The sequence below is a fragment of the Triticum urartu genome, chromosome 2, assembly GCF_003073215.2.
Source record: "Triticum urartu cultivar G1812 chromosome 2, Tu2.1, whole genome shotgun sequence".
NCBI lineage: Eukaryota > Viridiplantae > Streptophyta > Magnoliopsida > Poales > Poaceae > Triticum > Triticum urartu.
The window spans coordinates 17,286,782-17,312,454 of NC_053023.1; the positions used below are offsets into that span (position 1 = coordinate 17,286,782).

General features: G+C 44.4%; 3 protein-coding genes across 3 annotated transcripts; 1 reads left to right on the forward strand and 2 right to left on the reverse strand.

The window, feature by feature from the left end:
- Positions 1-1,026: 1,026 nt before the first annotated feature.
- Positions 1,027-11,762, reverse strand: LOC125535187 (cullin-associated NEDD8-dissociated protein 1-like). Its single transcript, XM_048698231.1, has 29 exons — positions 11,469-11,762; positions 9,940-10,025; positions 9,670-9,839; positions 8,984-9,191; positions 7,993-8,158; positions 7,761-7,890; positions 7,415-7,529; positions 7,175-7,332; positions 6,975-7,098; positions 6,727-6,777; positions 6,562-6,644; positions 6,212-6,296; positions 6,029-6,130; positions 5,853-5,951; positions 5,660-5,770; positions 5,495-5,578; positions 5,284-5,424; positions 4,717-4,809; positions 4,456-4,577; positions 4,209-4,371; positions 3,892-4,128; positions 3,381-3,629; positions 3,110-3,295; positions 2,871-3,017; positions 2,656-2,772; positions 2,381-2,549; positions 1,836-1,913; positions 1,612-1,750; positions 1,027-1,386 (listed from the first exon to the last, which is right to left on the reverse strand). The coding sequence occupies exons 2-29, from the start codon at positions 9,973-9,975 to the stop codon at positions 1,290-1,292; spliced, it is 3,660 nt and encodes a 1,219-aa protein (XP_048554188.1). The 5' UTR covers positions 9,976-10,025; positions 11,469-11,762; the 3' UTR covers positions 1,027-1,289.
- A 5,795-nt stretch (positions 11,763-17,557) lies between these two features.
- LOC125535188 (1-aminocyclopropane-1-carboxylate oxidase homolog 1-like) lies at positions 17,558-18,889 on the forward strand. Its single transcript, XM_048698232.1, has one exon. The coding sequence runs from the start codon at positions 17,678-17,680 to the stop codon at positions 18,770-18,772; it is 1,095 nt and encodes a 364-aa protein (XP_048554189.1). The 5' UTR covers positions 17,558-17,677; the 3' UTR covers positions 18,773-18,889.
- Positions 18,890-20,423: 1,534 nt separating this feature from the next.
- Positions 20,424-22,011, reverse strand: LOC125535189 (uncharacterized protein C594.04c). The gene is made up of 3 exons (XM_048698233.1): positions 21,701-22,011; positions 21,311-21,574; positions 20,424-21,120 (listed from the first exon to the last, which is right to left on the reverse strand). Exons 1-3 carry the CDS (start codon positions 21,926-21,928, stop codon positions 20,641-20,643), a joined length of 972 nt encoding a protein of 323 aa, XP_048554190.1. The 5' UTR covers positions 21,929-22,011; the 3' UTR covers positions 20,424-20,640.
- Between the last annotated feature and the right edge of the window lie 3,662 nt (positions 22,012-25,673).

Consider the following 25,673-nt stretch of genomic DNA (forward strand, 5'->3'; position numbering starts at 1 on the left):
CCTTTCGGTACTGTTTAGGCGACACAGACGGGCAATTAATGCCCTTGTCCCCTGCCGCCAGGGTTAGGTATGATAACACTGTAGCAGGTAGCTGTACCTACCACAGCACCTTTCCATTTTTGCCCTTTACCTCCGATACCATGTCGGTAACCCCTTGAGCATATAAAAAGAGGCCCGTATGCAACGAGGTGGAGGGGTTAGCCAGTTGGAACACTCACGCTCGGTCCTGCCAGCCGCCGATGTGTACTGTAGCACTCCGCGCTCCCGAGCTAGAAATCAATACCAAACCACAAAGCAGGAGTAGGGTTTTACGCATCTGTGCGGCCCGAACCTGGGTAAATCGCTCGCGTGCTCCGCCTCGATCTGCTCTTTGCGCGACCTCCGCCCCCGCCGAACCGAAAGGGACCCGGTCCGCCGGTCCCATAGATGCCCGTGGATCAGCAACCCCGGCAGTTAATATCTTGGATTTTCACCCCGAAGAGCGTCTAAGCAGATTACAAAGCAATGGCTAATAAGGACAAGCTACATAAAACACCATCATTGCCAGGTGCAACCATCAAAGTCGGACTTAAAGAGAAGAAGACATGGAAGGGCACCAACACACCATGGGGACGGGAAAGTGAAATTCAAAACGTTCCATGGCATTCATGACCAGAGGTAGCCGCTCATTTTGCATACCTAAGCAAACAGAATCTGACACTAGCGTCGCGCAGAGATTTGCGAGAACATTCCTTCTTTACATCCATGGGGTATCAGGGTCTGAAGCGTATTTTTGTGGAGTCATCAGACTCACGCCCCGTCCACTCCCGTATTTTGCGGAGCTGGAGAGTTGCCAAACAGGGCCTTAATCTCACTGGTCTACTTTAACATAAAAATGAACAAGATACCAGGTGGTTTTTTTGTATTGCCTTGGGAGATTCAAAATACTTAGATAAGTAAATTCTAACCAAAATCACAATGTTACTTTCTCGACACATGCTGAGTGCACAAAATCACAATGTAGATTGCGGTGGGCACGAGAGCATAGGTACCAAAGACGCATGATTTCAATTTTTAAATTGCCACACCAGCTTCTAATGGTCTAAAACCATATTTTGTACAGAAAAAGATATTCAACATCCTTTTCTCTGCATGTTAGTTACCTCACAACCACATTTCAGCAAAAATCGGTACAGTATAATCTACTATCGCAAATTTAGGTTGGATCATCGCCTCGAAACCGGCAGGCATGTGTGCCAACTTGACTCACCTATTCACTAACATATATACAAAAAAAAAATATTCAGCACTCATTCGCTGCGCACCGAGTTGTACTTCTCGGCAAGTGAAGGAGTGGCCGTTATCTTGCTCATCAGATTCTTCAACTTCATGCTGTAGTCGCTGCCACTGCACATCAAAAGTCGGCGTCAAACTGGTTAGATTAGGGCAGGGTGTAGTACACCACCATTATTTTGACAAGCATAAAGGCTGCTATTGCCACCAGTGGGTTTGTGCAGCCCTGTTTTGGTAGCTATAAACAAGTAACCAAAAGGATGAAAAGACAGTTCAAATCTCAAGTTCTTGACTAAACCAGAATCAGTCATTGACTAGTAGGGCAGAATCAAGCTTTACCTTATGCGGTTTACAGCAGCAATTGCTCGAAGAGCACTGCGAATCATGTCTTCATTGCGATCAATCTCCTGCTTCACTGCGTCACTCTTGGGTTTGTGACCGATGGTTTTCTCAAGAGGTTCAACTAGTGAGTCCAAAACTGAAATAGGACAATAAGTACATATTAGAAGAAGGCATTTGCAGCATATGAAACATCGCGTTGAAGGTCCTTGATTATAACAAACCTGCAAGTACAGCAGACGGGCACTTGTCTGCTAGCTTCGAGAGAATCAGGTGGCAGGGCATTTTCACATCATAATGATCTGCAATAAGCACAACTAATTAGCATCTTCTATTGAAAATACACATTGAATAAGATTATGCTAATATAGGTGATATACCATCTTAGAGTTCAGAAAGAAACACAGGAGAAGTACATAATAATAGATAATGCGAACCATACATATCCTGAAGAAAAACTGAAAAGCTAACCTATAAATACAAAATTTTCTTTAACAATAAACAAAAGGATGTTTTTTTACGAAATAAACAAAAATAAGTTTGACACCAATGGTTCTATGCAGTTCAGGCCTATACAAGTACTCTGAAGTAGAGACGAATGACATGTTTGGTTGATGACCCAAGACCCATGCAAACTCTGCCAAGGAATCACATGGCCGATTATTTGGCAATAGTCCTCCATTTATCGGTAAGCTAATCCAGGGCACCAACCAAACACACCCAAAATGCCGCGATGAACTGAAATATATAATGTCGTAACTGTACTTACCACCTAAGCCAGATAAGAGGAAAGGAACGATGAAGGACGACGGATTCACTTGATCAAGACAGTTATCCAGCAATGTGTCCACACATTCAAAGGCAGCTTTCCTAAGCTCAAGCCCATCATCAACGACATGCTTGAAAGGCCCTAGATCAACGGTCCTGATCAATTCTTGCTGCAAAGAAGGAGATCATTACTTCCTAAGCTATAAATTGCATGTGACACCGCCAGATCATATAACTAAAGAAAAGAAATAAGCAACCAAAATTAGGAAACGATACCTTCACGACAGTCTGGTCATACAAAAGACGCAGTAATTCAGGAAGAAGACCTTTGATCAAACTTGGCTTGTTGTGGGCAGCTGTGCTCAACGCAAGGACAGCTGCACGTCGCACATGCTGCAAAGTGCAAACGACAAAATGCAATTATCATCTTCACATCTTTCTTTATGAACATTAGTTAGTAAGGATGTAGGTATTATTTCAAGTAAAATTACCCTGTCACTATCTTTAATTAACATAAGGAAAGTAGAAATCTCAGAGTACAAGATTGCATCTATCTTTCCAGTCCGTTCAACGATTGAATATTTTATAGCAATGGCAACTGTAGCCCTTGTGTTTGCTGCTGGGCTAGTTGTGCGTTCCTACAAAATTATATGGAATGGCACATTAGATCCCATATCATGACGTAAATGAAACATAGGGTGTAACTTTGCTAATTGTCCACACGTCATACCTTCAGAGCAGGGATTAATTTGTTAGGTTCAATAAGTGCAATTTTGCCTAAACACTCAGCAACCACATTCCGAACTCCTTCCTCCTCACTTTCGCAGTGATTAAAGAGCAATGCCAATATCTTCACAATGTTTGAGTCCTGTAGCTCACTCTGGCCAGTATGATCAACAGACTGTCGCGCAATTACCTGATAGGTTTTGCATTAGAGCACAAATTAAACAGCAATCTTATGGGAGGTGCTTTTTACAAACATAATTCCATTAGGAACCTACCTCTTTCAGTGAATGAAGCAAGAGATACTGCTTCTTCTGTTGATTGTCAATCTGATCCAAGATAAATGGCAAATACTTGGATAGATTGCCAACAGCAATGTTTCCAAGAGCATATGATGCTGCAGACTTTATCTCCTCAAAAGGTGACTGGAATGATTCGATGACGATGTTCTCAATTTGAATATGACTGCTGAGGTCCTTCCTTCTTCCAATTTCTCCCAAACATAACAAGGCCATGTGTTGTTTAGCCTGGGAAACACATTATAAACAATTAAAAACTGACAAAGAGAAGGGCATAATTTATCTTCGAGTCAAATATTGCAAGTAGAGAACATGTAGTATCCCAAATTCACAATGCTATACTACTAGATTGACGATGCCCACAAGTGATGTTTTGAAAAGCTAGCTTACATGAATTAAGGTCTGTTATGTCAAAAGATTGCAAGTATGACATAGATATAAATGTGCAAATCTAGTGAACAGAAGACAAGCATGATCAGAAAAGCCTTACAGAATTAGTAGAACTGTCATCATTTAGAATGCCTTTAAGCATTTCAATAGTTGATGCACACTTCTGATCACCAGCTGCTAGGCATAGCACAGCAACACACTGTGCAATAGAGAATAGTGCCTGCTTGGAAAGACCGCCAGACTGTGATGGTTTAGCGGTGGAAATAAGGGAGTTCAACAAAGTTTCAAAGCTTATATTTGCAGATTGGACCAGTGCAGCAAAAAACTTCTGTAGCGCCTGTAACAGAAACAATGTCCCCTGTCAGTTGGAGAATAAGAGCAAATCAAGTATTTATATTTAAATACGAAAATATATACCTGCAGTGCTTGTCCTTGCAACAGAGCACTCCTGATCAAAGTAAGGGCCTCAGGCAAAACTTTTTGTTTCACAGCTAAACCAACATTTTTAACGGATCTTCTGTCGACCATTATTGTGCAACACAGTTCCAATGCTAGAGCGGCCATATGCAAATCGCCGTCACTGCCACAACAGATATTCCAACATCAGTCATCATGGTAGACAGAAAATGGAGTTTTGTTGAAGAAAGCTAAGCAAGGGAAAAACCTTATGAGAGTAGAAAGTTCAGCTAATATCGTTTCATAAGAGGACGAGCCAATTTGACTCCCATATGTGACAACCAGAGAATTTAGGGTTCCCAATGTTGCCTGCCTAAGGGCTCTGTTGGCCTGTGGAAACGGGCGGGTAAAGAAAACATTAGTCTTCAATTTTTTATGTGCTGTCTTTTGATGTGATGTTTAACATATACCCATGTAGGATGTTTCAAGTTAAAAATCAAAAGAAACTATGTGTATAATATATCTCTACCTTTCGAAGGAAAGCTGTGAGCTCAGAAACGACATGGTCCAAGACACATGAAAGATCAATACGAAGAGGTGAATTTGCAATCACCGCAAATGCCTGTAAAGGAATGAACATTTTGAAAATGCAACAGAACCAACAAAACCAGAGATAGGCATATAATCGACTAGTACAGGAAAACAGAGAATAAACAAATCTATCTAAAAACACAACAAGTTGGCATTAAGCAAATGATGACAGGGTACAGTGGACAAGACCAACGCAAATAGATTGGTATATTATACTCCCTCCGTCCCATAATATAAGACATTTTTTCAAGCTGTTTTAGCTTGCAAAAACATCTTGCACTGTGGGGTGGAGGGAATAGCATATATACAATAAAAGTTATCTTTAGATCAATGAACCCACCACAAAACCATCTCTATCCTAACTTCCCAAGCAACTCAGCAAGATGCACCGATAAGAATGGTTACATTTGTTTTTCTACCATTGACTAGAATACTCAAATTCAACTCAACATTAACCATCACATTCCCATTAGTTTTGATTCTGGAGGTGCAGTTGATTGCTTACCTTGACCGCTGTAAGTCGAGTAATTTCATTGCCCATCCTATCAACAAGTATGGGAAGGCATGAAGGCAATTCCCTTTGAAGACCATCACCAAAAGTGGCGATCACAAGGCTCATGCATGATATGGCACACTCTTTAACTTCCTGGAAAACAGAATAAAATGAGAGAGGGAAAGAGGTATGTACAATGTACGTAGAGGAGAGTGGGCTAAACCTGATCTTGATCTTGATTCGCCAAGCGGGCCAATATAGCTTTATAGATTGGAATAATATATGGCCTAAAATCTATGGAACGTTCCTGTGTAACAGCAGAACAAGAGCTTAAAATATCACTGTAATTGGGTGCTTATAACATCACCGTCTGGAGTATAAGGCTGACCTCAAAGTTTGGACGGAGCACCCGGACCAGCTCCCCGCACACCCGTAAAGCCTCAGCGGTGACTTTGTAATACCTATCTCCAATAGCAGATAATATTGGACCAGAGAGTGCCTGCAAATTTTATTTCACATTGAGAAATGAGTAACGATCACAAGTGTCTCAAGTGGTTTATCAAAGATGGTAGCTATAATACCTGGATGTATGGATGGAACACAGAGGGTGAATGGGAAGCCATAACAATCCTAGTAAATGCAAGGGCCTCAATCTTCAGGTTGGAGGTAGAAGATTTATCCTATAAAACAAAGACAGTAAGTTAAAACAAACAGAAGTACTGCATAAGAAACTACTCAGCAACTGAAATACACTAACATTCAAAGCCTTCTCAATCCCAGGAACAAGTGACCCAAACTGATCAGCAAGACAATCTGGTAACACAACAACAAGCTCCTTCAATACTGAGAATGCTCCAACCTGAAAATGCCAAAAAATATATAAATCAAAATTGAGTCCAAACTCAATACGGATACTTTGCAAGATCGTTCAACAACAAACCTTTGTCTTGATTGATTTTTCACGCAACTGCCTATTGATAGACTTGACAACTTTGGGTACCTCTTGCTTCAGCAACCATCTAGGGCTGCAAAGTATACCGATTGACAATACAGGCTCAGTGAAAAGAACATGCAATCACAATAAACATACGCTTCCCCTCTAAGCATAATAAGTCAAATCCAACGATTTTTGCATCCAAATATGAAGTCTTGTCAAGTTTTAGCTAACGTAGGCTCAGTTAGGCTATTAATCCAAAAAAGAAAAAACTGAATCGTATACTACTTACGGCAAATTGTAGAAGAATACGGTAAGAATGTGTAAACAGGTAATAATAAAGACATTTTGTTTACCTAGACTCGTCCATGTCACCTTGTCCTTTCGTCACATTACCAGTTTGGCGTAACAACTCAATAAATGTGTTGAAGATGTCCATCTAGGATCAAGGAGAAGCTTCGTAAGATTGATATACAATGACAATTCAAATCCAATCTAGCAATGAAATACCAAACAGTTACCTTTACATTCTCCTCTCTTTCCCTAAAGCGGTCGACTAACTTTGGACATGCCTGCAAGCAACCGAATAAATTATAAAAAGTTTCATAGAGGCACTTCATTGAGTGGCTAATTTTCAAAACAGGTAATAAATGGTTGGCATCAGCTCAAAAGCATCACTAACAATATGGACACAATAGAATTATGCTATCATGAAGAACAAGATTGTTAATGTACAGTATGTTGGTTTAACTTGCTGTCGCCAACATACCTCTTGATACATCTTAGACAACATTTGAGGACGAGATGCTATAATTGCAGATAGGCACTTCGCTGATGCCCGGCGAACCTTCCAGCTTGCATCCTCATCATCTGTGTATTCATCCGCACTCTCACTGGAAGAAAATGTTAAAGATGTATCAATTACATTAATAGGAACCACAGTTTCTGTATTATAAGAAAGTGACATACTCATCCTCTTCCTCATCCTGTACTTCATCATCAGTATCCTCCTCCATGCTATCAGTGAAATTAGGATCATAGCTTACATATTCCAAAGCAAGATTCAAAATACCCTCACAATATGGGGAAATATCTCTTGGACATCTGAGCATAAAACTCTCAAGGGCCTACAAGATGGGAGGTAATTTATAGCCATAGTGAAGCAACGGTAAGAGTAATCTAAGGTAAGTACTGAACATAAATTCTCACCTGCAAGCTGTACTCACGGAGCTCTTCATCATTTTCTGATGCACTTGTACAATAGTTTATGAGCAAAGGAACAGCTTCGGCAAGGTGTGGTCCAAACCGGTATCCAACTGAGCGACTGTAAGTCAAATTAAATTATATTAGAACTTGAGCTGCACCTACCAAAGCTCTTGTACTTCACTAACACAATTATCCTTGGGTATATCATCCAGCAGATTTATTTATTTTCTAGATATTTTATCGATGTTTGAACTAGCCAAATCTAAAGCTGCATAGCTCACACATGCTGTTGCTCATAAAAGCAGTTATGAACAAAAATTTGCGGCACTTGGTAGGTCAAAGCATATACCTTAGAGCACCAATCATCTGGATATTTGTTCGGGTTATGTCAGACTTTGCCCTTTTAATTTTCAGCAATTTGATAACCTCCAGAGTTGCCTTGGCTAATAGATCATCTGACAAACATGGAGCAAGCGATGCTGCAACATAAAGCGAAACATTAGTCACTATAAATAATTAAGATTGCCAATCCTTTGCAAGCATTAACAATACAAATAACTGTAAAATGCAATCAGGTATACCAATGCACGAAACAGACTTCTTTCTGACACTTGCTTGAGTGGAGCTCAGCTGAGTTAAAAGTGCAGTGAGCATATACGCATGATCTTTCGTGATCACGTTGCCGAATCTATGAAGCACATCACTTAATATATCAAGACATTCACATTTAATTTCAGCACTCTTTCCCTGTCAACAAAAGAAAAAATGTATCAAGACAATTGCATTTAATTTAAGAGTATGCTGTACAAACTTCCAGATAATGTCACAAGTAGGCAAAAGAAAAAGGAAGAAGCAATGAACGTAAACAAAATGCTGCCAAACTGCCCTAATAAACGGATATATTGGACATCCCCAAATAAATTATGCCAAACTGTGTATGTTGTTTGTTGCTGATTTTCCAGCTAAGTGCCTTCCAGTGTCGAAAAGGATTAGCATCATACTTGTTCCACAGAAGCGATAATAGATGCCATTTATTCCATAAACAACTCCATTAGCTTCTATGTGGTGGTTAAAACTAAAGCACATAACTTCTATTAACTAGAGAAATCAATATTGACCAACCTGGAAATCCATATTGGCTATTAAACAAACAAACCATAAAAGGTTAAAAAAAGACACATATTGGGTTTCACTTCTCTTGCCCACAATACGTTGACTCATGATTGCTAACAAGCAGGTAACTACAATAGCAACAATGTACAGGTAAAATATATCTCGACCCATACTGCATGACCAAATGAACAAGGTATAGAAGTGGTCATTTCCATTGTAAGACGGAACAAATGGATGAGATAGTGAGATACAATGGATACACAGGAAGCTACTCCCGACTTGCACATATGAACACCTTCTCAATTAGTAGGCCGTATGAGGAGCATTAAACCTTAACCAGCAAGCACTGGAAAATTCAATTACCAGACCAAAACTAGACATCTGAATAAATTAATACTTAAATAGGCCTACAATAACAAAGGGAAATTCTGGCAAGCACAAAACAGACTAAAAACTTACATTGGTGACACCATTGATTAGCTGCGGGGCAAGAGAAACTAAAATCTTTTCAGAAAGTGACGCCGTAGTAACTTCCACAATGACTGCCTTCAGAGCTATACTAGCAGTATCACGATGTTGGTCCTTCCCATTGAGTAATTTATCACAAAGCTTGTCGGTCATCTCCAATACTCTTTCCTCGTTAACCTTCTTAACAAGTGGAGCCAAGCTAAACAATAAAAGAAATAACAAGAGTAAATGTAGTGAATGGATGTAGGGGAGGTAATACAATTAACCAATTAGGTACCAAATTTCTCTGCAAAAAATTAACCCCACAAATGCATAAGGAAAATGAGTGTACTTAAAAAAATAATGTTATTGCAAGCCAATAGCCAATCTAGAAGATAGAAGAGGTATGATGACATCTTCTTAACAAATAATAACAGGCTAATGCATCTGACAGGTACTACAGCGTGGCAAGTAGTATTATCAGAATGTTCCAAATGCTAGCAGGAAGGAAGGGATAATAATCAACAATAACAGGATCTTAACATGCAAAATCCTTACTTTCGCAATAACCACACTAGAAAGAAATGTGAGCCACAAATGTATACACAAGATAATTTCAATACAAACATGAAGAACGCAAGCATGCCAAACATGAAGAATCAAAACAACGGATTGAGTAATTTTAAAGGAGAAGGTACCATTTCACAGCTAAACCAGAAACATCTCCTGAAGCATCTTCCAGTTGTTGAAGAACAATATTAGTCAACTTTGATTCAAGGTCTTGATCTGCTTTGAAACTCTCTTTGTTCAACTCACTAAGCAGATCTGATGTAGCCATATATCTGTAGTCTTTATCTTTCCCTGTCATCTGAAAGAACATATACAAAATAAAAAATGTTACAAAGCATGAATAAAGAGGAAAAACTGATGATTCCTTTGTAAGAAATGCAAATTGGTATAATGGATACCTTCTCCAATATGCCGGTTATGTTCGTATTCGCCATCGTGCCGAACCTTTGTTCAAGTCCTCTTCACAAATGTATTCAATAGTATCCTAATAAAAAGCAAATTATGCAATGAGACATGTTCAATTGCCAACAGCCTAACAGCATATGTCTTGCTAAGTGCATGGTTTTTAAAGCTGCGCCAAACCAACAGAATCAATGTAGGTGCATTCCGGTAGGACAAGTAAGCTGGATGGAGAAAAAACGGCCAAAAAAAGAATTTAGAACACTCTAATGTGGAGGTCAAACACCTTACGACTCGCTTCACACCAATGTGCCTAGCACATGCGATACGTGTATGTTGTGTTAGTAACGAATATTAGTTACTTATTCGTGCTATTGTGGATAGAGGTCAAAATATTTGCAAAATAAGCAAACAGGGAATTCAAAACACATGATATGAGATTTAGTTGTAGTACTCCCTATGGTCTTGTTTTATAGCATAGCAGTACACCAACTAAGTGAACGAATTTGAAAACAAGATAAAGAAGGCATAAATCTATACATCGAGCAATTTAAGGACAAAGAAGAATGCTATGTTTTTAAGGCGACGCTTTGCTTTAAGGCGCTGGGGGGCGCCTCGACGCCTAGGCGACGCCTAGGCGCCTAAAGCGGACATATTTGCAAAGCGCTGGGGGGGCGCCTCGACGCCTAGGCGTCGCCTTAGAGACGCCTTAAAAACATAGGAAGAATGGCATTAGCACTAGTCCATTTGTACACTTTTAACACCAGCAACCAACCGAAAATAGCACAAACATACAGTCTCGCGTGCAGACACACCGTATGTACATCGTCCGTGCTAAACAGTAGTACACAGCGCTGACGCTACTATACAACCATGAATTGAATCACTGGACACAGAGGCCGGGATGGCGACGATGCTCCTAGATCCAGGAGCCTCGTCAGATGGCGCTGGAGCGAACGGAGCAGCAAAACTGGGACACATTGACATTGTTTTGTAATAGGAACCTGAGCAAAAACTCAGGGTAACCATGGTCTAGCACCCTGATGTTAAGCCTGACACAAGCTACCAAGTCTAGGTGAACCAACAATAATAATATCATCAAACACACGTGATTTCCAGATCAGAACCGATGCTCAAGTCCTAGAAGCAACTACTAGGCACAACGACTTGAATAGAAAATTTCAGGTGCAACATCAAAGACATCCTGAGCGCTGCAAAGTCCAGAAACCCACAACGACGACCTAGCACTAGCAGCAGACGAGCGGAATCAATCTACACAAACCTAGACAGACGAACAGAACCAGCATCAACAGCATCTCGGACCGGCAGATCTAGCCGGCAATCCAGGCACAATCGAGAGGGGTTCGCACTGTAGCCGACTACCGAGCCGAATCAGCAGTCAAATCCAAACCAGCACTACTAGCATGGAACGAGCGGAACCAGCAACGATGGATCCAGCGAGAGTAACCCTAACGGCGACGGGCGGGGCACCAGCGAGAGGAGGAGGAGCTGTCGGAGGCTCGCGTACCTTGAGGAGGAGGAGGGAAGCTTGCTTGGCTTCGATTCGATCGGAAACTTCTCGGGGACTCGCTTGGGAGGGGGGTTGGATGGGTGGGGCGGGGGGGGGGGGGGGGGGGAGGGGGGGGGGATTTGTAGTCAGCGAGGCCGGCTGCGGTGGGGAGGAGTCCCAATGCTGCACGACGACCTCCGACGAACGCTCTGCCGCGCCGCACGAGGCACGTCGCTTGCCGATCGCCGCTGGCGGGCACGGGGAGGAGAGCAGAGCACCGCGCCGGAGCTGAGCACGGGTGAGTGGGGATTTGGGGGAGAGTTAGGGTTCTGGACATATACCCCTTGGGCTGGGCTTGCTGGGCTGGCCTGCGGGACATTTATCTGCAACGGCCCGAAAGGGTGGCCCATCAATAGTTAAGTTGATAGCATTTGCTCAAAGAAAACCTGAAAATAAATTTTTTGCTCATAAAGAGACCCTAAAACTACTACTACCTCCGTTTCAGTTTACAAGTCCTACGCGTATACCTAGGTTACCAATTTTATCACCTTAATATAAATTATATAACATAAAAATTATACGGTTTGAAAATAGAACATCTGAAGTTTATATTGTTATATTTTTTATAATATATGACTTGTGTTAGGTTGGTCAAATTGACGACCTAGGGGCACGCGCACGCCCTGTAAACTGAGAGAGGGGTAGTAGTAGAAGTCACGTGGTATGCACGTGTTTTTCACTTTTTTTGCGAAAAAGTGACTTCATCATTTAATTTTTTGGATTTTGAGAAAGGATTGTCAAGGTGCTGCATTTGGAATTCGGTGGATACAAACAACGTCGAGTGCTTTGATTTGTAAAAGCTTAATGTCTTATATTTTAAGATGAAGGGAGTATATGTTCACCCATCGATTTGACAAATGTTAGTTGTTCGGTGAGTCGTTGTTTGCTAGATATTCCAGACCTCCCGTCATTGAGCAATGAAGTTCAAAATAGCCGCAGAAGATCCAAAATAGAACACTTTAATTTGCACCGGCATGAGTGGTGTGTGGTAGCATTCGGTGTCGTGAGGGCATGTCCAACGCGGACGCTAAGAGCAAGGCGCCAGGAATAATTCCCTGCTCGATAGGCAGTTGGGCCGTCGAATCCTGGCGCATGGTCATGCCTCGGCGCAAAAGAAGGAGTCGGACGCTTGGCTTAATTGCTGTGATTTGTTTCCCTTTTTTAATATAGTCCAAGCGCCTATTTAAGCGGCTGTGCGTTGGGAACCTAGATTTTTGTAATCGGTGCTTAATGAAATCCCACAGTTTTTCCCCTCTAAGCGCTTGGTTAAGCGGCTGTGCATTGGAGATGCCCTGAGTGTTCCAGCAAGATCGTGGAGTCATGTTGGCGCATGTTTGCACAGAGCGAATCCAGGAAACATGAACCGTTAGATCACTTGGGGTGTGGTACTGATAAACGGTGGATATTCATCGTCTAGAACAAATCAATGGCTCACAGTTGCTCATGAATCTTGACGGATAGCTAGTCCGAATTCAAAAATTTGTGTACTATAGTAGTAGAGACTAAGTACTCCCTCCGTAAACACTCTTATATTTCTTTAGGGGGACTACAAGGTAGCTCAGCTTGACTCGCCAACACAACAAGCCCAAACTCGGCTCGACTCGTGTAACTCGCGAGCTACCTCGCCTAACTTGTTAAACTCGTTATAAACGTGAATAGAAAAAGTATATGTACACACATTATTTAAGCAACTAATCCACAAAAAAGCATTAATACACGCATATTCTTCACAAAACCGCAACAATCAACAATTTACACTAAATAGACATTTGGTGCACTCTACAAATGACAACAATAGTGATACTTATCTCTCGTCCCTTTTTATTTACAAGGTAAATGGTTAACTCGTTAACTCGAGTCGTTGAGCTCATTTTATTTTATTAATAAGCTCGGATTAAAACTCGGTCGATTCGTTGGTCAACAAGTTCGACTCAAGTTGAGCCGAGTCACAATCTACTCATTTAGCTAATGAGTTTCAAGTTTTGGTTTCAGCCTCGACTGGGCTAGAAAAAAGTTGTTCATCTATCACATAAAAAGGCAAAACAATAGCGTTTGTTTAGAAAAAAAATTCACATGGACGTCAACGTCGAGATCGACAGCCCTTGGTGTTGGTTGAGTTCTAACAAATTCTTCGGTCGACTGAGAATTAGCAAAACCGAATAAAACAGGTGTGCGTTTTTTGCAACCGTCCAATATTGCATATTGACAACGGAGTAAATCATTGGGTCTGTCTAGAACTCAGTCGACTTAGACTTCGCGAAGTCTAAGTTAACCGGTATCAGCGTTCTGCAGGTGCCCCGTTCGATTTCATTGTCGTTCCTTCGTTTTCCTTTAGACTTGTTTAACGTGTACAGGGCTTTTTTTTTGTTCTTTTTATTTCTTGTCTTCTTAGGTGGGCTGCTTTTGTTCTTTGTTTTGTTCTTCCAAATTGCTTGTCTTGTGTTGGGCTTTTTTTTTCCTGCTTGTACGTGGGCAGCCTTCCTATTGTTTTTTATTCTCTTTCTTTTAGATTGGTTTATTTATTTATTTTCTTTGTTTGTATTTGGGCTGTTAAATATATGGGTGTCTGTGTCAGCTCTCCCAGTCGATTGCACTGTAGTGTGTCTCAAACAAACATAATGCATACAAAAAGTGTAGTTGTTCTAAAAAAATGTGTCGTGTTTGTATTTCTTTGAGCACATATTTTTGCCACAAAAAAGAAGAAAAATAAATTAAGAAAAAAAATGTGTGGTCCATGTGTGCACAAAATTGAGTGGCATTATTTTTTAGATAAATATCCAAAACATCACTAAATTAGAAAAGAAACAATAACACAAATCTAAAACATAAAATAGAAATAGAAATAAAAACAGAAACTACAAAATGAAAAATGAAAAATTGATAATTGATAATAAATTCACATACTGGAGTCTGGAGGGGTGCTCGCGTCGCCGAGCATCTTGTCACCGCCGACTTCCACTGCGGAAAGCTTCGATGCGCCCACCTCGGTGATGCGGCTTCCTTCCTCGCCCGTTTTCTCTCTGTCCCCGCTCGTCTCTCAGTTCAAACAATACCGTTGGGGTGGCCTCTAGAAAGATGTTGAGCCTCGGTCCACATTCCAGAGACTTCAAACAGAAAAAAGAGCAGGACACCGTCTATAGATACTCCATTCCACCACAACAAACATTTATGTGTCCCTGGATCTAGACAAAAGTAACTATTTCAGCTTTAATATGCTCTTTTTTCCACAAAAATAAATTAATTTTTTGTTCTGGTTCCTTGGGAAAAAAAATCAATGCAAAAAAATTTGTATATGATTTTAAAAAATAACAAAAAGACCAATATGTCTTGAAAAATGCCCACTCCCCATTGTGAGAAAATAACAAAGCTAGTTGTGAGATTAGTTGTGTGGCTATAGCTGGGCATGCTTCTCTCTTGTCGCCGCCCTCTCCGACAAAACAAAGGCGCTTACAAAATGCAACCAGGTTAGAAGACATGCAGTTGTGTGCCTATTATGCGACATGCAACTGGCCCCTCACCTCATCCGACAAAAAAAACACAAAAAGGTCATGTTGCAACCAAGTTAGAAGACACGTAGTTGCGACCATATTGGAAGACATGCAGTTGCATGACTACATTTAAGCATGCAAGTGCCCCCTGCCACTTGTCATCGCCTCCTCCGACAAAACAATGGAAGCCGCTTACAGTTGGAACCAAGTTAGAAGACATGCAGTTGCGTGCCTAGCGCGGGACATGCAACTGGCCCATCTCCTCATCCGACAAAAAAAATGTCGAGTTGTGACCATGTTGGAAGACATGCGACTGGCCCCTCTCCTTACCCGGCAGAAGAAAAAGTCAAGTTGCGACCAAAGTTAGAAGACATGTAATTGCATGACTACATTTGAGCATGCAAGTGCCCTCCCCTATCTCTTGATACCACCCCTATTACAAACAAAGGCCCCAATTGCAACCAAGTCAGAAGATATGCAGTTGCGTGCCTAGAGTGGGACATGCAAACTGCTCCCTCTCGTGATCCGACAAAAACTAGACGGGTTGCAACCAAGTTTGAAGACATGCAATTGCGAACATGTTGGAAGACATGCAATTGCATGACTACAATTGCCCCCCCCCCCGACTCTCTTGCCGCCGCCACCTCCGACAAAACAAATGCGCTTACAAAAATGCAACCAGGTTAGAAAAGACATGTAGTTGTGTGCCTATTCTGCGACATGCAACTGGCCCCTCACCTTATCCGACAAACAAAAAAGATCGAGTTGCAGCCAAATTATAAGACATGCAGTTGCGACCATGCTCGAAGACATGCAGTTGTGTGCCTGGTGTGGGCCATGCAACTGGGCCTCTCTCTCAGAAAATAAAGGTCCCCAGGTGCGACCAAGTTAGAAGACATGCAATTGCATGTCTAGTGTGGGACACGCAACTGGTGTCTCTCTCCGTACAACAAGAAATGGAAGTCGAGTTGCAACCAAGTTATAAGACATGCAGTTGCGACCAAGGTAGAAGACATGCAGTTGCATGCCTAGCATGGGACATGCAGTTGGGCCCCATATCTCCCGACGCCTAGTATCGGACATGCAACTGCCATCCCTCTCCCGCCGTCCTCCAACAAAAACACAAGACCAATTGCAGCCAGGAGGGAGACATGCAGTTGTAGATGGGGCGACACTTGTAGTTGCAAAGCCTAGTGCCGGACATGCAACTGTACCCCTCTTGCATAACCCACTTACAAAAGAAAAAACAAAGGTCAGTTTCGATTGGGGTGTGTGGGCATGGAGTTGCGTGCCTAATGACAGACATGCAACTGCCTCCCTGAACAAAACAACAGAGAGTTGCGGCGGGAGTGACACTTGCAGTTACGTGCCTAGTGGCAAACATGCAACTTCTCCCTTCCCGACAAAACATCACAAAGTTGCAGTCGCACTAAAACAAAACAAACCGTTGAGTTGCGGTTGCGTCAAAGACATTCAGTTGTAGTCGGGGACGACCCTTGCAGTTGCGTGCCTATTGACAAACATGCAACTACCCCCTCTTCAGACGAAAAAAGGAACAAAAAAGAGAAATATACGCAAAGGCCACTCCTTCACCAATTGCATGTGTAGTAAGACGTGTTTAGTTGTGCATGGATTAACAGACATGCATACTGTAAAGTTTTCCTTCGAGGCTAAAGAATAACGAATTAATAAAAAAACATAGTTACACGTGGATATGATGTGTGCAGTCACATGTGGATAGATGTACATGTAGCTAATAATATGGTTACAACATTGACGACAATAAATGTGAACAATTAATAATTAATAAAAGCCAAAAAGAAAAATGAAAAAAGCACACAAACATATTTCAAGGAAGGAATTATGAGAGAAAAAGAGAACAAGAAAAGAATGAGAAGAATGAAAATAGCTAATAATTTTAAAAGAACAAACAAAAATAAAAGGAAAACTAACCTGCAAATCCAAAATGAATTGGCTCAATCCATTTTGAAAAATATATTACACAATGTTGTGACCGGAAAAAGGAAATGCAACACAAATTTGCATGAATCTTGGCACATAGATTAAATGGTTTATCGCATTACCAAATATTATATGAGCAAACCTTGACCCACATCGTGGAGGAAAATAAAAATGTTTATTGATTAAGACATGCTAAAAGATATAGGGGAAGATAGGACAGACACGTTGATCTACTAAAAAAAACAAGACAACACACTTTGCACTTTGCATGGTCTATTTCCATCCACAACCCAACAGACAAAAAAAAATAGGCTGGCCGGCCGCGTCATCCTAGCAGGCCGATTAAACGTGATAAGAAACTAGCATAAAAAAAAATCAATTGAAGGGTCGACTGAGACTTTGTAAGAAATCGGTCGACTGAGTTTTAGTTGTTCTGTAAATCATTGGTAAAAGTCTTGTCTTGGCGAAACAAAATTTCCAGATATTTTTTGCATATACTTTCTCTTGTCTGCCGTGCACACGGCCAATTTAGTAGTCGGTGACGTATACACGATCCACTGCTGATGGGCAGCAACCATGAGATATCACCGGCGGCAACACACTGGCGCACACGTTCGATGAAGAAAGAGCCACGACTGCACCTCACCCCGTGGCACGCACAGACCGGTGAATCAAAAGGAGCAGGCGGCACCGATCACTCCACGGCGCGTCCACGCCATGGCCTCCGCCCAGCCCCTCCGCGCCCTCAACCTCAAGGCGTTCGACGAGACGAGGGCAGGCGTCAAGGGCCTGGTCGACGCGGGCGTCACCGCCGTCCCGTCCATCTTCCACCACCCGCCGGAGTCCCTCACCCACGGCGCGCCTCGACCTCATCGCTTCACCGTGCCGGTCATCAACCTGTCATCCGCCGTGGGCACCACCACCACGCGGGCCGCGGTGGTCGCGCAGGTGAGGGCGGCCGCGGAGACGTTCGGCTTCTTCCAGGTGGTGGGCCACGGCGTGCCGGAGGCGGCCACGTCGGCGATGCTGGCGGCGGTGCGGGGCTTCATCGAGGAGCCCGTGGAGGCCAAGGCGCCCTACTACACCCGGGACACCGGCCGGCGCGTCCGGTACCAGAGCAACCTCGACCTGTTCCAGTCGACGGCGGCCAACTGGCGGGACACGCTCTTCGTGGAGATGCTGCCGGAGCCGCCGGCGCCCGAGGAGCTCCCGGCGGCGTGCAGGCGCGTCGCGCCGGAGTACGCGCGTCTGGTGCAGCAGCGGCTGGGCCGCGCGCTGCTGGGGCTGCTGTCGGAGGCGCTGGGCCTCCGCCCCGGCAACCTGGAGGAGGAGCACGGGTGCCTCGAGGGGCTCAGCCTGGCATGTCACTACTACCCGGCGTGCCCGGAGCCGCACCTCACCCTCGGCACCCCGCGGCACACCGACGCCAGCTTCCTCACCGTGCTGCTCCAGGACGCCGTCGGCGGCCTGCAGGTGCTCGTCGATGTCGAGGACGCGCCGGCGTGGGTGGACGTGCCGCCGGTGGCCGGGGCGCTGGTGGTGAACGTGGGCGACTTCCTGCAGCTCATGTCCAACGACAGGTTCAAGAGCGTGGAGCACCGCGTGGTGTCCAACGGCGTGGGGCCACGGGTCTCCGTGGCGTGCTTCTTCCGGACGGACCGCGCCGCCGCGCCGACGAGGGTGCTAGCGCCGATCATCGCCGACGGCGAGGAGGCGCGGTACAGGAGCACGACGGTGGAGGAGGTGGTCCGGCAGTACTACAAGGTCAAGGGCCTCGCCGGCATCTCTGCACTCCAGCACTTCAGGCTCTGAACCTCATGACTGAATCCTCCAAACTTGTATATTCACTCTGCTATGTCTACTCTGCACCGTCATCCGGCCATGCCGACTGAATTTTGATAGCAATACAAATAGTAATACAAATCAAAAGTTGAGTGCTTCAAAAGCAATACAAATCAATACATTGGGGTCGGTAAGCTTAACTGAGACTCGTTTCCAGGTGATCTGCCGGAAAGAGCAGAGCAAAAGTAAGAAGCATGAATTCAGAGTTTTAAAAATCCAAACGCCGACCCATCATCACTTCCTCTATGGCTACTCACACAGGCACACTGCCTTTCTCCTGCTTAGAGGTTCCTTTCGGCGAAAGTTGAGCAGTCTGAAGACTAGTTTACCCTGTCTGATGAGCAACTGGCTGTTGATTACACACTGAGAGAGTTTCCTAAGTTCATCGGTTGGGGGGACCGTGCGTCGAATAGCATCGCAAAAGTGCAGCATTTGATCAAAGTGTACCTTTTTTTAGGGTTATCGAAGTGTGCTTTCGAAAGCCGATGTTGATCCATGATGAATCTTCTTGAAGAGAGATAGATGGCACGTCCTTGACGAGGCATCATCATCTTCATGCATGTGCCCTGTTTGGGCTCACCAGGGTTCACCTTTTCAGTCAAATTTTGGCTGAAATTCAACCACATTTTGAGTTACTGCTGAGCCTGGCTCGAATCCAGGGTTTGCCGATGTCGGCGGTGGCACTGAAACCTCAGTAAAATTTCAGCTGAGCAATTTGCTCTGTGTGATGAACAGTCCACCCGTATAGCATATGTTCCAGTGTCCATTGCTGCTGCCTTTCTTTCAGCTTTCGGAGACCAAGGAAACAACGTGGGAACCAACAAAACGGCGGCAAATAACAGCTGGTAAATAACTGCCATTCAAATTCTTGAATCCTCAGAAAAGCCCGGGAAACCAGCCAAAGCATGTCCTAATTATGGTCTGCTCCTTATCCTCTTGTTACTGCCCAACAAATTTCCTTGCTCCTCTACTACAAATAGTCCTTCCTCCTCAGCCGTCGGTACCCCTCCACCATTCTTCCCCGCGTTCGCTGCCAAGGCACCAACGCGCCGGTCGGTGGTCGGGGCCGGCAGCGATCGACAGCCGGAGCAATCCATAACGGGCTATGGGTTCCTGTGCTAGCCGTCCAAGGGGTTTCCCTGAGTGGGAGAAGCCCATGGTGGATGACATGCCGGTCACCCCTAAGGCTGTCGCTGCACCCGTAGAACCCGATGCTCCGGTTGTCGAGGACAAGTATGAGGTCCTTGTCGTTGAAGCGCCATTGGTCGACCCCTCGACACCAAAAGCCGAGGATGCCTGCAAGGTGAATGAAGAGCTTATCCTCGAGATCAGCGAGCTCCTGGTACCAGTGACTGAGGCTGAAGAGGATACCGAGGTTGTCGTCGTCGTCGAGGAGGTCACAGTGGCTGCAGAGAAGCAAAACTGACTGCCAGTTAGCTGAGTGTTTTGTCGGACAAACTAACTTTATTTTTACATTTGATGTAAAAGACCTTGGTGCGTTAACATATGGGCTGGGGATGGCCAAAATGCAACTGACCTGGTTTGGCAGTCCATATTGCATTGGTAACTTCAATGTCATGATTCTCAGAGCAAACACAAAGTTGGCAGTAAGATCTGAGTCTGGACAATCCGCAATCAGTTTCATATATCTGATGGAGATGATGAACAAGTTTGGGATACACAAATTAACAGGTGATCAGGATACATGTTACAGTTGGTACGGTTAATTACACATAAACAGCGCAAACGACATAATCACGACACGACACGAGACGACGGGACGACATGGTGAGCAACATGGAGAAGGAACACGGCCAACGGAAAATACACCTGGAACTCTAGGTCTCCTTTTCCTTTGGTTCAGGGAGGGACTTCCTGAACCAGGGGATCAGAACAGAGGTCCTCTTCTGGTACAGCCTGTAGGCCTCTGCCCGGTGCTCCTGCTTCAGCATGCGGCGCTCGACGAGCACGGTGACGTAGCCGAGGCACATGCTGTTGACAAGCGCCCCGATGAACATCCACCGCTGCCCCAGGTTCCAGGCGAAGAGATACACACCCCACCACCAGAGCTGCTCGCCAAAGTAGTTCGGGTGGCGCGAGTACCCCCACAGGCCGTCCTCGAGGGTGGGGACTGTCGGTTCGCCCAGCTGCTTCAGTTTTTCGTTCCTGGTGACGAACTCGTGCAGCTGGGTGTCAGCAAAATAGGCGATCACGACTCCGGCGATGCAGACAACTGTCGCCACGAGGTCCCAGATACCCAATGGCTGGTCACTGGAGTGGATGGCGTACATCGGCAGGCATATGCCAATCAGAAACACCTGCGTCCAACAAACACGCCACTTTTGTCAATCAGGCATAACAAGTGTATGACCACCATGAATTTCGACCCAGCTGATTTATGTAGCAAAAATAGCAGCAGGGTATTTCTTCAAACACAATTCACTCATGTACCAAAAGTTCTGAAAACAAGCAAGCATTCTACTGAATGGTCGAAATGCCTGAATTTACCTGCTGCGAGAGGTAGACGGCGAAGAAGGACATCCACCACCACGTCTTGCCGTACTGCCCGCGCATCTCGGAGAACCTCCAGTCCTCCTGCTTGCCCCACTGCCACCCTTCCCTCCTGAAGTAGTTGTGCGTCAGCCTGGCGCTCCACACCCAGGTCAGCGCGACCACGGCCGCCGACCTCACCGCGTTTGCCACGGAGGCCGGGTGCGCCCGGAAGTAGTGCAGCAGCATCACCGGGATTACGGTCCAGTACAGGTCGATGAGCTGCGACGCAAGCCACACATTTCGTCAAACCGGCATTTCGTCAAACAGGTTCAGTGCGAGCGACGTCCAGCGACACATAGCAAGGCGATGACAATCATTGGAGCGGCGAGATGGGATTTCGCTTACCCAGTTGTTGGAGAGGAGGTGTCCGATGAGCCAGAAGAGGACGTCGACGTTGAGGAGGAAGAGGGCGTTGGCGAGGAGGAGCGGGTGCGCGGCGCACCACGAGGACACCGGGTTGGCTGCGACGGTGCTGTGGTCGTCGTGGGGGCGGACGAAGGCGAGGTAGAAGAGGATGGACGGGAGCGGGACGAGGAAGGCGATGACCATGTTCTTGAGGTTGCCGCCGGCCATGGCGACCGGGCTGCGAGTGTCTCTGTGGCGGGTGGTGTGTGTGTGTTGGGAGCCGAGCTGAGCGGAGAGGGTGTGTGTTGGTGTGTGCCATGGGCGCCGGTTTTATAGCGTTGGGTTCAGTAAAGCTCTGGGATTTTCAATTTCCCCTTCGTGATGTGGATGACTCAATCATGTGTTAAGCTTTGATTTAGGACCCATTTTGATGTTGATATACCTATAGTTTTTTGCTTTCAGATTTCATTGAAGAAAAAAATGCACATGGAAATAAACACATGAAAAAAGTTACAAAAAAAGAGTGGACACATGACAAATAACATTGAGATGGACTATGTATGCCCCGGTGGGCGCGTTCGGTTCAAATGATAAATTTTGGTGGATGTGGGTATCCTAACCACCTGGTAAGGGATAGCCATTTTTTTGCTGTTTGGTTGACTGAGATGTTAAATGGTTGGGACTCATACATTTGGCTTGAGAGATGAGCAATGGATTAGGAGATGCTTTTCATTGTGATGGCGAGGTTTACCTCAAAACTTGCAATTCCAACCACTCGAAAATACAAGTCAACGCATTTGAGTTTTACATACTGCATCACACACACCTTCCTTAATCCTTAACGTGGACCATTTGCCACATCCCGAGATCGACATAAATTGAGAGGGGAGGAGGCCAACAACGATGTAGCTGCAAAGAGAGATTGTGTAAACCACGGCTGAGGCTAGGTGCAGGCGGCGAGGTCGTCAGGACACCGGGCACTGAAAGCCCCGTCGAGTACGATGAGTTGTCACCGCCGCACACCCCCACCCTTAGCGGGCACCATGATATCACGTCGGCGAGTCAGAAGAGGAGAAAGATGGGGAAAACGAGGTGAGTGAGAGTCTGAAGAGAAAACGCTTCACTGTGTGGGGTGGTTGCTCATATCCACTAGTTTTTCGTGGCCGAGCTCAACTAGTTATTGTGGGAATATTCGGAGAATCTAGGTTACCCTCGACCCTCTTTATCCTTTCTAGCCAATAAACCAAACACATATGATCCATCTAAAAATAGACTATCCCTAACCAGTCGAGGGATAGACCGCGAACCAGATATACCTTCGTCTAATAGTCTAAGTTTTCTCAATTAGGGTCTGGGCTGTCCATATGGCGGCAACAAATAAAGTTTCTCCAGATTTTCCTCCGACGCGTCGACTCTCGTTGGATCTGAAGACAGTGTAGTGTCGTCTAGATTCTTTTAGATCTGAGCGGACGCTTTGTGCACCTTTGTCGTGGCGTTGGACTGATGGCCGATGATCGTGGCCTTTTCGAGTATTTGCAGGCCCTCTCCATGTTTTCCTCTTTGTGGCGGTGATTGGCTATGCAGATCACGACCGTGTGCGTCTTCTAGTCTACATCGATGAAGTTCCGATCGTTGCTTTTACAAGTTGTTGAGATGGAAGCCCATAGGCGGCGGCGAGCCGCCGATGAATGCAGCAGGAAGAAGAGTTGGGCACCTCAAAAGATTTGGGTGTATTTTCAAATTGTTTATGTGCAAGGATGTTCGTAAGGCATTGTGACCCCTGATATATGGTGATTTTACGAACCAATGAGTGCAAGGTGCTGATTATTTTTGGAATTGTGAGTTTGAGAGTTTGATTATGATTGACTCCACTAGCTCGATCAAGGTTTTAAACAGACTTGACTCGTGCAGGTGACCGGTGGATGGGGGGTGACCAAAGTGACGGGCAAGACGTGGACGTTGGAGCGCCATGCCTTGTTGACGCATGGGACCAATCTTCCATACTGTATGTTGGTAGTACATGCCAGTGTCATGTACTGTACTCCTAAGTTGTATCGACACGCACACTCGCTCTCGGCTTAGTACCAAGCAACCCAGACCACAATCTACTCGTTATTTTCTGTTATTTATTTTCTCTCGATCAGCCACCGCACAAACTGAGCAGCCAAAAGCCACGCCGGCACAGGTGCCTTGCGGTGATGATTAAGGTAGCTAATTAAGCTATTATTAGGTCGTAGTGTGGGTGTAATGATGGGCTTGGCTTAGCTTAGCACCCTTTCTCTATACCTAGGACCACACTCACTGACAGGCTCATCGCTGTAGGTGTACGCGTACGTTTCTTTCCTTCGCTGTAGGTGCATGCGGTCCCTCCGATCTCCAGATATGCAGCTCTATTCTGCAGTTTGTTTTCGTTACTTTAAGCCTTTGATCTGATATAACAAGATAAAAACCAAAAGGAACTGCGATGAGGATCATGCATGCACGAACTACTTTCGGGCCTGATCGATGATCCATCCATTCCTCTTCGACCATGAGAGTATTCATACATCGGGTGTGTGTGGTGTAATGATCAGGGTGAACGTACGGCGAACCAATCAATGGACGATGATTGCTGTCGACGGCGCCGTCCGGCGGATCCCAGTAGCTCAACGGATCGATCGATTGTCTAATTGGTTGATGATCCCACTAGTACTATATAGTCATCACCAGTGGCGGAGCCAGGATTGGCTGACACCCCAGGCGAGAAACTAAGGGCTAAAAGCTACCCAAGAAAAACTCCAGTTTCAACGCATACGAAAGTCAATTTATGTTGCATAACTAATAATACATCAAACATAATATTCCATGACAGCATTTGTTCCATGATGGGTCAACTAATAAAGCAAGATAAATCAAAAGACAATATGTAGCATATATAGATGATCCAAAAGATTAATACCAAATCAAAGGATTGGTTGATCTGACCCTCTCATAACAACATCTTCAATAGTCGAAGAAGCTAAACCTTGAATGATAAATTTTGAAATGCAAATCAGTGCATAATAAAGGAAGCAAAAATAATTCATAATAGATGCAAAATTTGAAAACTTACGTCCAGGACGAGGCAAAAGGCATTTGCGACTGCGATAACCTTGAAATCGCTCAATGATCTTTGATTCTTCAATACTCACAAATACATCCCGCTCAATGTAACATACCATTCTATGATTCATCCAATCATCACCCATTTTGTTCCTCAATCCAGTCTTGATAATGCTCATTGCTGAAAATGCCCTTTCCACTGTTGCGGTTGCAACAGGTAAAATCAATGCTAACTCAACAAGACGGTAAACCAAGGGAAAAGTTGTGTGCATATTACTTGTAACCATATTTATGGCAAGATGACCAAGGTCATTGCAATTCATCAAATGTGGATCAACTCTTGCTTCCCGAATGAATGAGTCTAGTTGGTTTCTAAGGACAAAAGTAACTTCATATGTAGAGAAGTCAGCAGCATACATATTAGCAAGGTCTACTAGCTTGTCTTCATTATAATTGGCAAATGAATTCTTGGGATCAAGACAAGCAATGCATCTCAACAATTGAGTAGACCTTTCAGCAAAGCGGTTGTTTAACTCCACAATAAGTTGATCATGCAACACATTAAATATTTCATTTCTGAAATGATGGTTGTAAGTTACCAACTGCCCACCCCAAGTCCTTGAACGCCCATTAGCAGTTCTAGTATCTTCCATATTTGGCACTACAATGTTGTACTTGACACAAAAGTCTGTTACCTCTTTAAAGAGCTCACCCCAACCATTCTGCCTTATATTTTGAATATCATCCAATGTGGTTTTAATCAATCCAACAGCACGTACAATATTCTGATTTTTCAGTTGCAAGCATTGTGACAGATTGTTAGCCTTGCCCAATAATGTAATCATAAGATGCAATATGAGAACAAATTCAAAGGACTCCATTTGCTTTATCA

Excerpts from the sequence above, each read along its gene's own strand:
- LOC125535187 (XM_048698231.1), bottom strand. The coding sequence starts at position 9,975 with ATGGCGAATACGAACATAACCGGCATATTGGAGAAG. Across the intron at positions 8,159-8,983 it reads TAATCAATGGTGTCACCAAT|GGAAAGAGTGCTGAAATTAA; the intron begins GTAAGTTTTTAG and ends TTTTGTTGACAG. Across the intron at positions 3,018-3,109 it reads AATTAATCCCTGCTCTGAAG|GAACGCACAACTAGCCCAGC; the intron begins GTATGACGTGTG and ends ATAATTTTGTAG.
- LOC125535188 (XM_048698232.1), top strand. The coding sequence starts at position 17,678 with ATGGCCTCCGCCCAGCCCCTCCGCGCCCTCAACCTCAAGGCGTTCGAC.
- LOC125535189 (XM_048698233.1), bottom strand. The coding sequence starts at position 21,928 with ATGGCCGGCGGCAACCTCAAGAACATGGTCATCGCCTTCCTCGTCCCG. Across the intron at positions 21,575-21,700 it reads ACCTCCTCTCCAACAACTGG|CTCATCGACCTGTACTGGAC; the intron begins GTAAGCGAAATC and ends CTTGCGTCGCAG. Across the intron at positions 21,121-21,310 it reads CCGTCTACCTCTCGCAGCAG|GTGTTTCTGATTGGCATATG; the intron begins GTAAATTCAGGC and ends TGTTGGACGCAG.